The 17,281-nt window shown below is 42.5% G+C and overlaps 1 protein-coding gene across 2 annotated transcripts in view; it reads left to right on the forward strand.

The window, feature by feature from the left end:
- The window catches only part of LRRC31 (leucine rich repeat containing 31), a 46,681-nt gene that overhangs the window by 11,868 nt on the left and 17,532 nt on the right, over nt 1-17,281 (forward strand). For both annotated transcript variants that reach the window (XR_006388809.1, XM_044291415.1), the window contains exons 2-3: nt 7,506-7,640; nt 9,501-9,668. Coding sequence is in view for 1 of the 2 variants with exons in the window: in XM_044291415.1 (XP_044147350.1) it covers nt 7,506-7,640; nt 9,501-9,668 (303 nt within the window). In the remaining variant the exon portion in view is untranslated. The remainder of the gene's footprint in view (nt 1-7,505; nt 7,641-9,500; nt 9,669-17,281) is intronic.

Raw genomic sequence — 17,281 nt, forward strand, 5'->3', positions numbered from 1 at the left:
ATCACCCCATATAAACTCCCTGATCACCCCCCTGTCATTGATCACCGCCCTGTCATTGATCACCCCCCTGTCAGGCTCCGTTCAGACGTCCGTATGATTTTTACGGATCCACGGATACATGGATCGGATCCGCAAAAAGCATACGGACGTCTGAATGGAGCCTTACAGGGGGGTGATCAATGACAGGCGGGTGATCACCCATATACACTCCCTGATCACCCCCTGTCATTGATCACCCCCCTGTCATTGATCACCCCCCTGTAAGGCTCCATTCAGACGTCCGCATGATTTTTACAGATCCATGGATACATGGATCGGATCCACAAAACACATGCGGACGTCTAAATGGAGCCTTACAGGGGGGTTATCAATGACAGGGGGGTGATCAGGGAGTGTATATGGGTGATCACCCGCCTGTCATTGATCACCCCCTGTAAGGCTCCATTCAGACGTCCGTATGTGTTTTGTGGATCCGATCCATGTATCCATGGATCCGTAAAAAATCATGCGGATGTCTGAATGGAGCCTTACAGGAGGGGTGATCATTGACAGGGGGGTGATCACCCTCATCACCCTGATCACCCCCTGTCATTGATAACCCCCCTGTAAGGCTCCATTCAGACGTCCGCATGCGTTTTGTGGATCCGATCCATGTATCCATGGATCCGTAAAAAATCATGCGGATGTCTGAATGGAGCCTTACAGGGGGGGTGATCATTGACAGGGGGGTGATCACCCTGATCACCCTGATCACCCCCTGTCATTGATAACCCCCCTGTAAGGCTCCATTCAGACGTCAGCATGTGTTTTGTGGATCCGATCCATGTATCCATGGATCCGTAAAAATCATGCGGATGTCTGAATGGAGCCTTACAGGGGGGTGATCAGTGACAGGGGGGTGATCACCCTGATCACCCCCTGTCATTGATAACCCCCCTGTAAGGCTCCATTCAGACGTCCGCATGTGTTTTGCGGATCCGATCCATGGATCCGTAAAAATTATACGGACGTCTGAATGGAGCCTTACAGGGGGTGATCAATGACAGGGGGGTGATCAGGGAGTCTATATGGGTGATCACCCCCCTGTCATTGATCACCCCCTGTCATTGATCAACCCCCCCCCCCCCCGGTAAGGCTCCATTCAGACATTTTTTTTGGCACAAGTTAGCGGAAATTTTTTGTTTGTTTTTGTTTTTGTTTTTTCTTACAAAGTCTCATATTCTACTAACTTGTGTCAAAAAATAAAATCTCACATGGACGCACCATACCCCTCACGGAATCCAAATGCGTAAACATTTTTAGACATTTATATTCCAGACTTCTTCTCACGCTTTAGGGCCCCTAAAAAGCCAGGGCAGTATAAATACCCCACATGTGACCCCATTTCGGAAAGAAGACACCCCAAGGTATTCCGTGAGGGGCATATTGAATCCATGAAAGATTGAAATTTTTGTCCTAAGTTAGCGGAAAGTGAGACTTTGTGAGAAAAAAACAAAAAAAAATCAATATCCGCTAACTTATGCAAAAAAAAAAAAATTCTAGGAACTCGCCATGCCCCTCATTGAATACCTTGGGGTGTCTTCTTTCCAAAGTGGGGTCAGATGTGGGGTATTTATACTGCCCTGGCTTTTTAGGGGCCCGAAAGTGTGAGAAGAAGTCTGGGATCCAAATGTCTAAAAATGCCCTCCTAAAAAGAATTTGGGCACCTTTGCGCATCTAGGCTGCAAAAAAGTGTCACACATGTGGTATCGCCGTACTCAGGAGAAGTTGGGGAATGTGTTTTGGGGTGTCATTTTACATATACCCATGCTGGGTGAGAAAAATATCTTGGTCAAATGCCAACTTTGTATAAAAAAATGGGAAAAGTTGTCTTTTGCCAAGATATTTCTCTCACCCAGCATGGGTATATGTAAAATGACACCCCAAAACACATTGCCCAACTTCTCCTGAGTACGGCGATACCACATGTGTGACACTTTTTTGCAGCCAAGGTGGGCAAAGGGGCACATATTCCAAAGAGCACCTTTCGGATTTCGCAGGCCATTTTTTACACATTTTGATTGCAAGGTACTTCTTACACATTTGGGCCCCTAAATTGCCAGGGCAGTATAACTACGCCACAAGTGACCCCATTTTGGAAAGAAGACACCCCAAGGTATTCCGTGAGGGGCATGGCGAGTTCCTAGAATTTTTTTTTTTTTGTCGCAAGTTAGTGGAATATGAGACTTTGTAAGGAAAAAATAGAAAAAAAAAAAAATCATCATTTTCCGCTAACTTGTGACAAAAAATAAAAAATTCTAGGAACTCGCCATGCCCCTCACGGAATACCTTGGGGTGTCTTCTTTCCAAAATGGGGTCACTTGTGGCGTAGTTATACTGCCCTGGCAATTTAGGGGCCCAAATGTGTGAGAAGTACCTTGCAATCAAAATGTGTAAAAAATGGCCTGCAAAATCTGAAAGGTGCACTTTGGAATATGTGCCCCTTTGCCCACCTTGGCAGCAAAAAAGTGTGACACATCTGGTATCGCCGTACTCAGGAGAAGTTGGGGAATGTGTTTTGGGGTGTCATTTTACATATACCCATGCTGGATGAGAGAAATATCTTGGCAAAAGACAACTTTTCCCATTTTTTTATACAAAGTTGGCATTTGACCAAGATATTTTTCTCACCCAGCATGGGTATATGTAAAATGACACCCCAAAACACATTCCCCAACTTCTCCTGAGTACGGCGATACCAGATGTGTCACACTTTTTTGCTGCCAAGGTGGGCAAAGGGGCACATATTCCAAAGTGCACCTTTTGGATTTCACCGGTCATTTTTTACACATTTTGATTGCAAAGTTCTTCTCACACATTTGGGCCCCTAAATTGCCAGGGCAGTATAACTACCCCACAAGTGACCCCATTTTGGAAAGAAGACACCCCAAGGTATTCTGTGAGGGGCATGGCGAGTTCCTAGAATTTTTTATTTTTTGTCGCAAGTTAGTGGAATATGAGACTTTGTAAGAAAAAATAAAAAAAATAAAATCATCATCATTTTCCGCTAACTTGTGACAAAAAATAAAAAGTTCTATGAACTCACTATGCCCATCAGCGAATACCTTAGGGTGTCTACTTTCCGAAATGGGGTCATTTGTGGGGGTTTTCTACTGTTTGGGCATTGTAGAACCTCAGGAAACATGACAGGTGCTCAGAAAGTCAGAGCTGTTTCAAAAAGCGGAAATTCACATTTTTGTACCATAGTTTGTAAATGCTATAACTTTTACCCAAACCATTTTTTTTTTTGCCCAAACATTTTTTTTTTATCAAAGACATGTAGAACAATAAATTTGGCGACAAATTTATATATGGATGTCGTTTTTTTTGCAAAATTTTACAGCTGAAAGTGAAAAATGTCATTTTTTTGCAAAAAAATCGTTACATTTTGATTAATAACAAAAAAAAGTAAAAATGCCAGCAGCAATGAAATACCACCAAATGAAAGCTCTATTAGTGAGAAGAAAAGGAGGTAAAATTCATTTGTATGGTAAGTTGCATGACCGAGCGATAAACGGTGAAAGTAGTGTAGTGCCGAAGTGTAAAAAGTGCTCTGGTCATGAAGGGGGTTTCACCTAGCGGGGCTGAAGTGGTTAAAGGGCTTCTGTCACCCCACAACAGTCATTTTTTTTTTTTTTTGGCTAGTTACATTCATTATAGCGCGATATATGAGAATATAATGTTGTCACTTACTTTCATGCGGCCGTTTCTTGAGAAAACGAAGTTTTATAATATGCAAATCCGGTCTCTACCAGCAAGTAGGGTGTCTACTTGCTGGTAGCCGCCGCAGAAAACCGCCCCCTCGTCGTGTTGATTGACAGGGCCAGCCGTGATCTCCTCCTCCGGCCGGCCCTGTCAGTATTTCAAAAATCGCGCGCCTCTGTTCATTCGGCGCAGGCGCTCTGAGATGAGGAGGCTCGTCTCCTCAGAACTCCCTCAGTGCGCCTGCGCCGATGACATCACCGAAAGAGAAGACGTATTCGCTATATTGCTACAGTATAGATTCTTGTTTTAGAATATGACGAATATTCAAAAAAATGAAGTTATAGCAATATAGCGAATATATTCAGTATTTAGAATATTCATCATTTTTTTTCAATGTGTACTGTTATTCCACTTTGGCATACTCCTCCCCGACAAGCGTCCCCGTCACCATGGGAACGCCTATGAGTTAGAATATACCATCGGATGTGAGTTTTCACGATCTCAGGAAAAACTCAGATCCGATGGTATTTTCTAACCCACAGGCGTTCCCATGATGACGGGGACACTTGTCGGGGAGGAGTATGCCGAAGTGGAATAACAGTACACATTGACAAAAAACGAATATTCTAAATAACGAATATATTCGCTATATTGCTATATATTCTTGTTTTAGAATATGACAAATATTCTACAAAGTGAAGTTATAGCAATATAGCGAATATATTTGGTATTTAGAATATTCATAATTTTTTTTCAATGTGTACTGTTATTCCACTTTGGCATACTCCTCTCCGACAAGCGTCCCCGTCACCATGGGAACGCCTATGAGTTAGAATATACCATTGGATATGAGTTTTCACGATCTCAGGGAAAACTCAGATCCGATGGTATTTTCTAACCCACAGGCGTTCCCATGGTGACGGGGACACTTGTCGGGGAGGAGTATGCCGAAGTGGAATAACAGTACACATTGAAAAAAAACAAAAACAAACAAATATTCTAAATAATGAATATATTCGCTATATTGCTATATATTTGTTTTTTAGAATATTCGTCATTTTTTTTCCATATGAAAACATGATTCCTTCCTGCTTAAGTTGCTTGTGGGCCAATGACTCATTGACCCACAAGAAAGAAGCAGGGAGGAATCATGTTTTAAGATGTTAAAAATGATAACTATTCGATATAGTGAATATATAGCACTATATTCTAAATATTCGCAAATTAGCGAAGTTGCAATATTCGCGATAAATATTCGCTATTCGAATATTCGCGCTCAACACTAAGGGGCACCACTCCCCCCGCTCCAAACTGCCATGAAGAAGGGCTAGTTTTGAAGTAGGAAATAATTTGGAACTGATATGGTACCTGGAAATTGTATGGAAGTGCAATAAATTCACATGGTATCTATACCCGCATAGGACACCATATAGTACACCATACAGTTAGCTCTATATATATTTGGACACTGACACATAGTTTTTTTTACCTGTTTACTAAAACATATTCAAGTTATAGTTATATAATGGACATGGACATAAAGTCCAGACTTTTAGCTTTCATTTGAGGGTATCCACAATAATTTGGATGAAGGATTTAGGAGTTTCAGCTCCTTTACATGTGGCACCCTGTTTTTAAAGGGACCAAAAGTAATTGGACAATTGACTCAAAGGCCGTTTCATGGGCAGGTGTGGGCAATTCCTTCATTATTTCATTCTCAATTAGGGCTCGTTCACACGACTGCGTGAAGCCCGTGCCCGCGCTGTGGACCGTAAATTGCGGTCCGCTAAGCACGGGCACCTGCCGTGTGGCAGCCGCATAGGGATCGCGGCCCCATTCACTTGGATGGGTCCGCGATCCCTCCATTCCACAAAAAGATAGAGCAAGCTCTATCTTTTTGTGGTGCGGAAGCACGGAACGGAACCTAAGAAAGCACTCCGTAGTGCTTCCATAGTGTTCCGTGGTTCCGTTCTGCACCGTTCCGCATCTCCGGATTTGCGGACCCATTGAAATGAATAGGTCCGCATCCGTAATGCGGAATGGCCACGGAATGGGACCCGTGCATTGCGGATCCGCAAATGCGGTCCGCAATATGGGCACGGGCTTCACACGGTCGTGTGAACGAGCCCTTAAGCACATAAAATGCCTGGAGTTGATTTGAGGTGTGGTGCTTGCATTTTTAAGATTTTGCTGAGAAGTAAACATGAGGTCAAAGGAGCTCTCCATGCAGGTGAAACAAGCCATCCTTTATCTGCGAAAACCGGGGGAAAAAATCAGAGAAATTGCTACACTATTAGGAGTGGCAAAATCTACAGTTTGGTAGATCCTGAGAAACAAAAAGCACTGGTGACCTCAACAATGCAAAAAGACCTGGACGCCCACGGAAGACAACAGTGGTGGATGATCTTAGAATAATTACTATTGTGAAGAGAAACCCCTTCACAACAGCCAACCAAGTAAACAACACTCTCCAGGATATAGGCCAGGGCTGGCCAACCTGTGGCTCTCCAGCTGTTGCAAAACTACAACTCCCAGCATGCCCAGACAGCCTACGGCTATCAGCCTACAGCAGGGCATAGTGGGACTTGTAGTTTTACAACAGCTGGAGAGCCGCAGGTTGGCCATCCCTGATATAGGCGTATCAATATCCAAATCTACCGTAAATAGTAGAAATAGTAAATACAGAGGGTTCACTGCACGGTGCAAGCTACTCATAAGCCTCAAGAATAAGAAGGCTAGATTGGACTTTACTAAAAAAACATCTAGAAAAAAACTGCACATTTCTGGAAGAACATTCTTTGGACAGATGAAACCAAGATCAACCTCTACCAGAATGATGGAAAGAAAAATGTTAGGCGAAGGCATGGTATAGCTCCTGATCCAAAGCATACCACATCATCTGTAAAACACAGCAGAGGCAGTGTGATGGCTTGGGCATGCATGGCTGCCAGTGGCACTGGGTCCCTAGTGTTTATTGATGATGTGACACAGGACAGAAGCAGATGGATGAATTCTGGGGTTTTCAGAGACATACTGTGTGCTCAAATCCAGCCAAACTGATTGGGCGGCGTTTCATAATACAGATGGACAATGACCCAAAACATAAAGCCAAAGCAACCCAGGAGTTTATTAAAGCAAAGAAGTGGAATATTCTTGAATGGCCGAGTCAGTCACCGATCTGAACCCAATAGAGCATTTCACTTGTTAAAGACTAAACTTCAGACAGAAAAGCCCACAAACAAACAGCAACTGAAAACCGCTGCAGTAAAGGCCTGGCAGAGCATTAAAAAGGAGGAAACACAGCGTCCGGTGATGTCCATGAGTTCAAGACTTCAGGCAGAAAGTATTAGAAATTAACATTTTATTTACAATTATTTAATTTGTCCAATTACTTTTGCGCATCCTGAAATGAAGGGATTGAGTTTTAAAAAAATGCTTTATTCCTCACATTTTTATGCAATCATTTTGTTCAACCCACTGAATTAAATCTGAAAGTCTGAACTTCAACTCCATCTGAATAGTTTTGTTCAAAATCCATTGTGGTAATGTACAGTACAAAAATTAGAAAAATTTTGTCTCTGTCTAAATATATATGGACCTAACTATATATAGCTATCATCAAAAAAGTGCAGACTGCATATCCCATCAGTCTTGATTTTAATATGGCTGCATGCACAAGGCATTCATTGCTGTAAGAAGAGCAATACATTGGGGTTGTGCAGTTTTATGTCATTTTGCCTACAATATTTTGCATTGCACAGAGGACGAGCTGGATTCGGACACATCTGGATGGTGGAAGGTAAAGCAGTTTATGGAGAAGTTTGGTAAAAAAGCAGAAATTCACTTTATAAATCTGAATAACTGTGGTCTGACTGCTGCTGGCATAAAAGAGCTGGGTAAGTAAACTCATTTTACTGTAGGAATGATCAGATAGTTAATAGTACTGTATTATATTTTCTCCAAGGTTTTTCAAGATTTTGATATTGATGACCTTCAGTATCAAATTGGCAGGGGCGCGACTCCCAGCACCACCACTGATCAGAGCTGCAATACCAACACAGCCACTATATAATGGATTAAGCTGTTTGTGGTAATCTGCAAGGAGGCCACAGCGCTTACTGGAGGGGCACAGCCTCCCCAAACAGCTGATAGCCGGGGTGCCGGGTGTCAGACCCCCACTAATCTGATATTGATGGCCTATCCTGAGGACCGGTAATCAATATTAAACACCTGGAAAACACCTTTAAGTAGCACTGCATGCAAGTTTTATTACACACAAATTTGTACTGGCGTTTTTTGGGTTGTAACCAGAAAAACTGCATGCGCCTTTTTGTCTGCCTGATTTTTTGCTGCATTTTTGGGAAACAGTGTGCTTTGCCACTTGCAATTTATTTGTGTTCTTTTTCCTCTATAGAGAAGGTAATGGTATAATGCCTGAAAGAAATGCCAAGAGCTCCAGCGTGGTGTGTTTTTGATAAGCTAGAAAGACAAAAAAACTCCACCTAAAAAAATTGGCAGTAGTAAAAGAACGCTTTTGTGCCCAGAGTTTCATATTTCACATAGATATTCAGCTAGCATCAAGAGTTCCTGTTTTAACCTAATAAAAAGCACACCAAAAATGCAGGTGCAAAAAACACCACTAAAAATGCAAAAGTGCAGAAAAAACCTACATGTGAACCTACTCTAACATTGTCTAGAGTCTAGACTCTAGGCCTATCTTAAAGGGGTATTCCGGACATTTATGACATATCAAAAATACATGCCATAAATGTCCAATAGGTGCAGGTTCCACCTTTTAGAACTGCTCCTATCTCATGGGGTCTGTCATGAATGGAGAGTATGATGTGCACGCTTGCCTACCTCTCCATTCACCGGTATCGGACTTCCAAAAATATTAACAGAGTCAGAGCGCGGCGAATAGAGAAGCAGCACATGCGCGACATGCTCTCAATTCATGTCGGGGTCCTGTTCTTGAGATTGGAGTAGGACCCAAATGTGGGACCTGAAACCTATTGGATAGTTCTAGCATCTTCTTTCGATATGTCATAAATGTCCCAGATGGAATTACCCTTCAAGGACTGTTTGCAAGCCTGCATTGTAACTGTATATAAATGTGTATTTACGGTACATGGCAGATCTACGGTACATGTCCTAGACCTTATTCTAGCTTTAGCAGATTTCACGAGTCATCAAACACAGCTAGGCCACTATGTCACTCCTGCGTTTACCCCATTCCGTTGGACTCATCCACTAGATCTAATGCTGAGGAACTTTGTTAATACTTTACTTTATATGTCTTATCAAGCTATAGGACATTTTATGTGTTATTGATACCCAAAGTGAGGATAACAAAATCTGCTGCTCCTGTCTTGGAATCTGTACGTAGTTTACACAGTCTGACAACTACTATAGAAATAGCATCCTTTAAAGGGTCTTCTCAGTAGACAGATCTATAACACGTCAATAGGATGTCCGATCAGTAGGGGTTCACGCATTCCACCAATCAACATATGTATCTTGTAGGAAAACTTCATTACAGGGATAATCCAGCCATGGACATTGTTTGTGTAGCTGTAAGGGGGAGAGATCGATAAAACCTGTAATAAGTGTTAATAAGAAGATCTGAGGATTCTTGAGAAGGGAAGCAGATCAGCAATGAATATTATCCAGCGTTATCATCTATCATAATCAAGTAAATCATTATCTTCTACAACAAATGACGCTCCTTACCACTGTATACTTATATCTTCCTTTAGGTTCATTGATGTCATTTCTCCCAGATGTTGAAGAAATCGATCTTTCTTGGAATGAGTTGGTTGGTGGAGCTATGATGATGCTCACCCCACACCTCTGCCATGTCAGTAGACTGAGAATATTGAACTTAAGTAACTGTGGTCTAACAGCGGATGATGCTGGTGCTTTAGGTATGGCTTTGTGGGGGTGGGTATAATTGAATTTTTGGGGCTCTAGGATTACATGTTTTGTAGATACCACAACTGAATCTTTTGGCCAAGGTTTGCTCGCTTTCATACAGTTGCAGGTACAATTGGCTGCTTAAAGGGGTGTTACTTTTTCAACAAGAAACGGTTATTCACAGTGACACGAGACGTTATGCAATTATCCAATATATTATCTGTTTAAATTTTTTATGGTTGCCAAGATCTATGCTTGTAGTCATCCAACATGAACCATCATTAATTAAATAAGATGTCGCACTAGGAAAAAATGGACCCCAAATCGGTGCACCTGTGTATTGAGACCACTCACTCAATGCAATAGGTAAATATTAAACAGTGTAACAGGGCACTCAAGAAATCGTGACCATGTGGTTGATGCAGTTTGATATCTTTATTGCTATTATGAATAATGTTATTCAAACAAATCAATTGTAAAAATCGATAGATGGATCGATAAAATGAATAAAAATGATTGTTTTACACAAAGACTCAGGGTAATATAGTGCAAATATCGACAGTCATAAAATACAATCTCTAATTCAATTGTTCAGTCCAATTTTAGTGTGTACACCTGGGTATTGATAAAGTCCAATCGAATATTGTTATGTCCCACTTCCAATTACAGCAGCGTCCAGCTGAAAACGAAGTAGATAGCGGCGTCCCGCTATAAAATTACTTGCAAGTAAATTTTACCTTATATCGACCGAAGGTTCTCCAGACTTTAGACTTTGGATCCTCTCCTCTCCTCAGAAGTGTCTGTGACACGGTGTATCAAGAAATTTTTCTTAGACGACTCTGTGTTTCTGTTGGATTCAACCAAGCCCACCAGATCTCAATCTATTGGTGGAAAGTCTGCAGTGGCGTTTACAACAGAGATATCCCGTCAAATGAGGCTTCCAAATGTAGTCTGTAAATCAGTCGGTTTGGGGTACTTTGCTCCTTCAATATAAAGATGGGGGGTGTAGCACCAGACGCATTTCGGGGTCCAAGTTATTGCCCCTTCCTCAGTGGTATGCAGCACCCCTACCAATACCCCTCTTATATACTGTGTCTTCTGTGGACTCATTGGACACACCCTTGAACATCAGATCCTGTTTTTCAATTCACCCAGGTGACCAAGATTGCTGTTTGGACTTGTTCTCAAAATGACAGTTTTTGAAGTAGTGTTTTCTAATACTTAGCAATATGCTATACCAGTGGTGGGCAACCTTATTAGTAAAATGAGCCAAATATCGACAAAACTGCGATTTTTATTTTTTTGAGAGCCAGATTTTTTAAACTTCAAATATATAGGAAGGTACATTGTTATTTACTTCATAAGGGTATTCCTAACCATCTGAACATACCTTTCTCAATCCTCGACACTACATCTTCTTTCACTCCACAACGTTTTACCCTATAAGACGCACATAGGTTTTAGAGGAGGACAATATGGAAAAAAATATTTTTCATTACACCTCAGGTCAGACCACTAATCAGAACCTCAATGTTTGAAATCTCTTTTTATTAGACAAGCAAAGAAATATCACCAAATCGCATGTAGCGCAGTACAGCGGGTGACACATCACAATCAAATCTAGTCATAGATCATCGAAGGCATAGCCTAACAATACAGGTTAGGATGTGACAACCACTCAGCTAGGGCAAGGGGCCCTTAAAGTGATTGATCTTACAAAACAAATGCGGGTAACATTAGATACATAACAGTAAGGGGAGGGGAGGTGGGATGGGGATAACAGCCCTAACAGTGTGTCAACCCAAGGTGCAGTTAGGGTCCCGCTCAGGAACGTCTATATAACTAAGACTAGTTATATTTATCTAAGGTTATGTATATTTATCTATAACCTGGCACAAACAAGTTTTGACTATATCAATAGAGACAACTACAGGGGAGGATAGGAAGCGTGCCGAAAAGAAGGAATGTAATGAAATAAAAAGAAATAAAAGAAATAAAAATAAATAAATAAAAAAGGGGGTTCTGCATATTGATTGAAAGAAGTGACCGTCTTCCCATATCCTTAATCAGAGTCCCACTGTTGAGCGTTGAGAAGGTTTGTCCTATAATCTAACCACGGTTGCCAGATCTGTAAAAATCTATTTCTGCTATGGTATGTCCAGCCTATCAGTTCCTCCATCTGGCATATCTGTTGGACCCTACTCCGCCACATCTTCAGTGTTGGTGGGTCAACTGATCTCCATTTTACTGGGATTAAGAGCTTTGTGGCCATAAGCAGATGCGTGGCCAAGTTATTTTTTTCCGGGGCGAAAATCTGGGGTAGGGATCCAGAGTAGTACTAGCTGGGCTGAAAGTTTCAGGGTCATTGCACAGATCCTGTTAATGGCGCTTTCTACATCTGTCCAGAAGGATCTGATGGCAGGACATAACCACCAGATGTGGGATAAGGATCCGGTGGCAGCAGCACACCTCCAACAAAGATCCGTAGAGAGCAACCGGATTTTAAAAAGGAACTCGGGGGTTCTGTACCAACGCAACGCTGTCTTAACAGAGTTTTCTTGAATTTTTATGCACTTGGAAAAGCCGTGCGAAGATTTCTGAATCCATTTACTGTCAGTGTCACTAAATTCAAGGTGGAGTTCTTTTCCCCACTCAGCAACCCAGGGCGGTACGCTAGAATAGCTCTCACTTAGAATCTGCCTATAAATGAGGGTGGTGCATTTATGAGGTAAATTTGGCAGCAGAACATAATTCTCCAACCATGATGGATCATGGAGAGGGGTAAATTTGGAAATCATAAACTGCCTACTAGCATTTTCAAAGTCATTTCTTTGAATGAAATATTTACCAAGGGCAGGTACACCCGAGAGGGCAGTATAGAAGTCGGAAGTGATCTGTTACCCTTTCAAATCTCCTAATCTGTGGAGTGACATTGATAGCCAAATGTCTGATGGAGATTTAATTTGTGGGAACAGTAGTGTGGGGATAACTGAGATAGGAGCTAAGGGAGAAATCTTGTCCTGAGCAGATGTTAAGACCAAAGACTTATGGCAAATATGCAGCATTCCTCTGGTGAGTACGCTATCTACTTTGGTCCCTTCTCCTGTCCTCTCAGGTGTCCATAACCTATGGAACAATTCCTTACCCAACAGGGCCAATTCTAAATCTACATGCATACAGAATGTCTCTTGTCTGGCCAGTTTAAGCCACCTTTCCAAACTAATAGCCTGTATATAGGTTGATAGGTCAGGGAGGGAGATACCCCCATGTTTCTTTCTTCGGGAAAGAAGGCGAAAGGACATTCTAGTGAGCTTCTTACCCCACAAATAACTGCTCATGATGGATTGTAGTTTATTAATGAAACTAACAGGTACCGATATGGGTAGGGCTCTCAAGGTGTACATTATCAGTGGCAGGATGTAGGTGGTGAGGACATTTTTCCTGCCTAGCCAGGTTAGGAAAGGAGAGCTGCTCTTAGAGAGAATAGAGGTGACTTTGGAGAGTAGCGGGGGGAAATTAAGACTAAACAACAACTTGGGGTCCATCGGGATCGTCACCCCCAAATATTTTATTGCTTGTGTAGGCCACTTGAAAGGTGTGAGGGCTTTGACCTTAGTACGCAGGACAGCTGGGAGGGAAACGCCAAGGGCCTCCGACTTATCGAAATTTATCTTAAAATTTGAGATAACCCCAAAAGTTTCGAAAATCTGCATAACCTCCAGCAAAGCCTCTTCAGGATTTGACAACAGGAGCAGTAAATCATCAGGAGCAGTAAATCTGCCTAGTTTCACTCCTTTGATCGTGGGGGATTGGCGGAACTTAAGAAGAAGCGTCTCTAGGGTGAGTACAAACAAGGTGGGGGATAATGGGCATCCTTGACAAGTACCGTTTCTAATTTGGAAGGCGTTCGATAGGGTGCCGTTAACTAGTACTCTCGCAGATGGTGCAGAGTATAGAGTATAGATAGCTCTGATGAGGCCTTCAGGGAAGCCAAAGGCTTGTAGTACTTTCTCCATATAGGCCCAGCTAACCCTATCGAACGCCTTCTCCGCATCTGTGCCCAGGAGTACAAGAGGGGACTTAGATTTGATGGCGTGGGTGATCGCATGTATGACTCTACTGATATTATGCCTACCCTCTCTACCTGCAACGAAACCTACCTGTTCTTCAGCCACAAGCCCAGGGAGAAACCCTGACATCCTGCTGTTAAGCAGTTTAGCCCACCACTTCAAATCGGTGTTCAGCAGTGAAATCGGCCTGTAACATCCACATGCTTCCTTATCCTTCCCTTCTTTATGGATAATCGTTATGTGCGCTTCCTAGGCTTGTGGGGTCAGAGAGCCACCTGTAAGGAGGAGATTGCATGCCGTGACAAAATGTGGGACTAAAATATCTTTATACTTTTTGTAATATGAGCTTGGAAAACCGTCAGGTCCGGGACTCCTGCCTGAAGGGATAGACATTAGAACCTTTTCTACCTCTTCCGTTGTAAACGGTTGAAGCAGCTGATGTATATCAACCTCAGAAATTCTTGGGATGTTAATAGAGCTAAGGAACTCCGACGTGCGTGTCTCGATTTGCTGGCTGGTGAGGGGTATTGGGAGGTTATACAGATTTGAATAAAAGGAGCAAAACTCCTGAGCTATCGCTGGAGTATTAATAAGTCGGGGGCCTGAGGCTGATTTGATGGCTTGAATAAAGGATTTATTTCTTTGGTTCTTAATAAGGTTGGAGACTAACTTAGAACCCCTATTCCCATGAAGGTATTGTTTGAAGGGCAATACGAACATTCAAAAAGTCAGTGACCTTATGCCTCAAGCACTTAAGCAGAACCTCAATGTTAATAAGACCTCCCTGAGATCAGTTGTCAGCTCAGACCCCAAAGTAAATGACCCCCTCAATCAGACCTCAGATAAGAGCCCCATGCCTCTCATCATCCCCATTATCAACCATGATGCCTCTCGTCATCACCATTATCATCCATGATGCCTCTCATCATCCATGATGCCTCTCATATCCCTCATTATGATTCTCATCACCTCATTGCCTCAGATCAGCCCCAAGTTTCATAAAATAAAAAAGCACTTACCTCTCCGGCTCCTGGATGCCGCTGCTCCTCACCACCCGCGCTCTGTGTTCCTCCTGCTGTCGGCTGTGCTGTGAACTGGCGTGCACAGAGTGACGTCACAGAGCGCCTCACACTGTGCGCAGCCCTGCACAGCCTACAACCGAGGACCAGGAAGCGGTGAGTACAGAGCCTTCACCGCTTCCTGGTCTTCACCCTCCTACCTATTTTTGCTACGGGCAACGAAAATGCTATCGCACTGTACATGTGAGCCCGCACCTGGAAGAGCCAATATCAGGGGGCTAAAGAGCCGCATGTGGCTCTAGAGCCGCAGGTTGCTGACCACTGTGCTATACTTATATAATTACACCTACTGATATAGCTTAAGCTTATCTTTCTCCAAGACTAAAAAACGCATGGTCACCCCATGCGTTTTTGCTGCGGTTTCCATGGGTTTTTCCATTTTTTTTTTCCCATTCAGCAAGCATTTGGTATAGTTTATACATAAATATGAATCATAAATAGTGATAATAAGTGAGGGGCACAAATGTACACATAAAACATTGTATGGACTCCAATAATAAATGTTCTTATAAATTTTAAAATGGTAAAAAAGATGAGATGAGATAAAAGACAAAATAAAATCTGAAATAGGTTGATGTATTTTAATGTAGACCCATGTGTAGAGAAGAAACCGAATATAATATATAAATATGCGGTTAGTTATCGACTCGTGGGTCCCCATAATACTCATAAAAATCCAAAAAGTTTGAATTCTGCATTAAGACCCTTGGGTATCAAGGAGTCGAATTCGAATATTCTCTTTGTTTCGAGTCTCGACATTCTCTCTATGCTTACTTCTGGAGGATAAATCTGCCCTGGTCATGTAGGGGCGGACTGGGAACTTGGCTCTGGAAAAAAACTAAAAGTGGCCCCATGTCGTAGGTGGGTCCAAATTGACAGAAGGCGAAGCAACACAAATAGGCAGGGCCAACAGAAGAATGCAGGGCAGCAATACTATAGTGCAGAACAAAATACCGCCCAACAGAACCAAATATCACAGTGCAGCACAAAATACTGCCACCCACACCACAGTATGAAGCTGTATCATTGTCCCGAGGACGGCAATACAGAGGAATTCAGAGGGCAGCTGCGGCCGCTGGTCAGGAACACAAGTGCCTGATGCTCCTTACATTAATTAGTGATGAGAGTTTCAGATCTTTAAGTACCTGGCTAGTGACCATGAGGAGGCCTTAAGAGGCCCCCTGAGCATCAACCCACCGGAAAATGTCCTGTGGGGTCTATGGCCAGTCTGATCCTGTTGTCAAGTGATGGGCAAACATTAAAGGGGCTGTCCAGCTTTTCACTAGCTGATGGGCAAGGGTCCAACACTCTGCACTCAGCTTTTTCATTCTAGCTCTGGTGCTAGAAGTCAGTGCCAAAACTATACAACACTGTCAACGGTGTAGTGGAGGGAGCTTGTTAGGGTGAAGAAAATGGGAGCAGTGCTGCCATGGTGAGCTCTGTCCACTACACAGCCAGAGTTGATTGGCAGAGGTGCAGTGTGTCGGACCACCACCGATCAGCCTGTGGTGGCCTAGGTGGCTGGGGAGAGGCCATCACTTGGACAACCCCTATTTAATCAGAGCTGTGTCTTATAATGAGCTGTGTACCTATGTGTTAATTACATGACCAGGACAGATTTTATCCTACAGAAGTAAACTGTGAAGGGGTAAAGATTCCAATTAGGGGTTGTTCACATTATATTGAGCATTTTGACTGATCCATTCATTTTAATGTGGCAGCCAGACTCCAAAAGAAAGGGGGTCTGTCACAGTTTCCAAATATACATTTATATCCTGATTCCTCTTCTTTTGGCCCTGAAATACGCAAATCCAGATAAAAGAGCCCAAGAGCCTGTACTTATTGCCAAAGGAGCCCAGCCGAGCCCTTTAGAATGGAGCCCCGCTCATCCCCTTCTCTACGGCATTGTGCCTTATGCAGGGGCACATCTGATTTATGTCTGCACTTACACTATCTCTGCCGTTTTGTGGCCTTCTGGTACATGTGCAGTTCAGTGGATGAAGTCACTGGCCACAGAAGGGCACAGATGGCGCAGACATAAAGGAGATGTGCCCCTGCGCGAGGCATGATGACGTCAAGGAGGGTAGGAGGTTGAGAATAGATGAAGAGGGGAGGAGTAGAGCTCCCATTCCCTGAAAAATTCTAAAATGTGATATAACTGCAAGCAGATACCTTTCAATATCATGGGTAATTAAACAGAAATTATACTGGAAAATTATATAATTTTTCATTTTAACGAATAACCTTTGTTTGCTAAAACCATAATAATACTAACAGAATACTTACTATAATAGTCAATTTAATTAGAATTATTTTTTATGTAAATAAAAAATATTTATTGCATACTGAAAAGTTCTCCAACTTTACACTATACTTTGTGCTTTTATTCTTTACCATCTTCAAAATCTCTGCTTCCTTTCAATGAATGGCAGTATTCACTTAGCAGGCAAATACCTGTCCTGATCATGTGACAAC

The sequence above is a fragment of the Bufo gargarizans genome, chromosome 4 (genome assembly GCF_014858855.1).
Source record: "Bufo gargarizans isolate SCDJY-AF-19 chromosome 4, ASM1485885v1, whole genome shotgun sequence".
NCBI classification, from domain to species: Eukaryota; Metazoa; Chordata; class Amphibia; order Anura; family Bufonidae; genus Bufo; species Bufo gargarizans.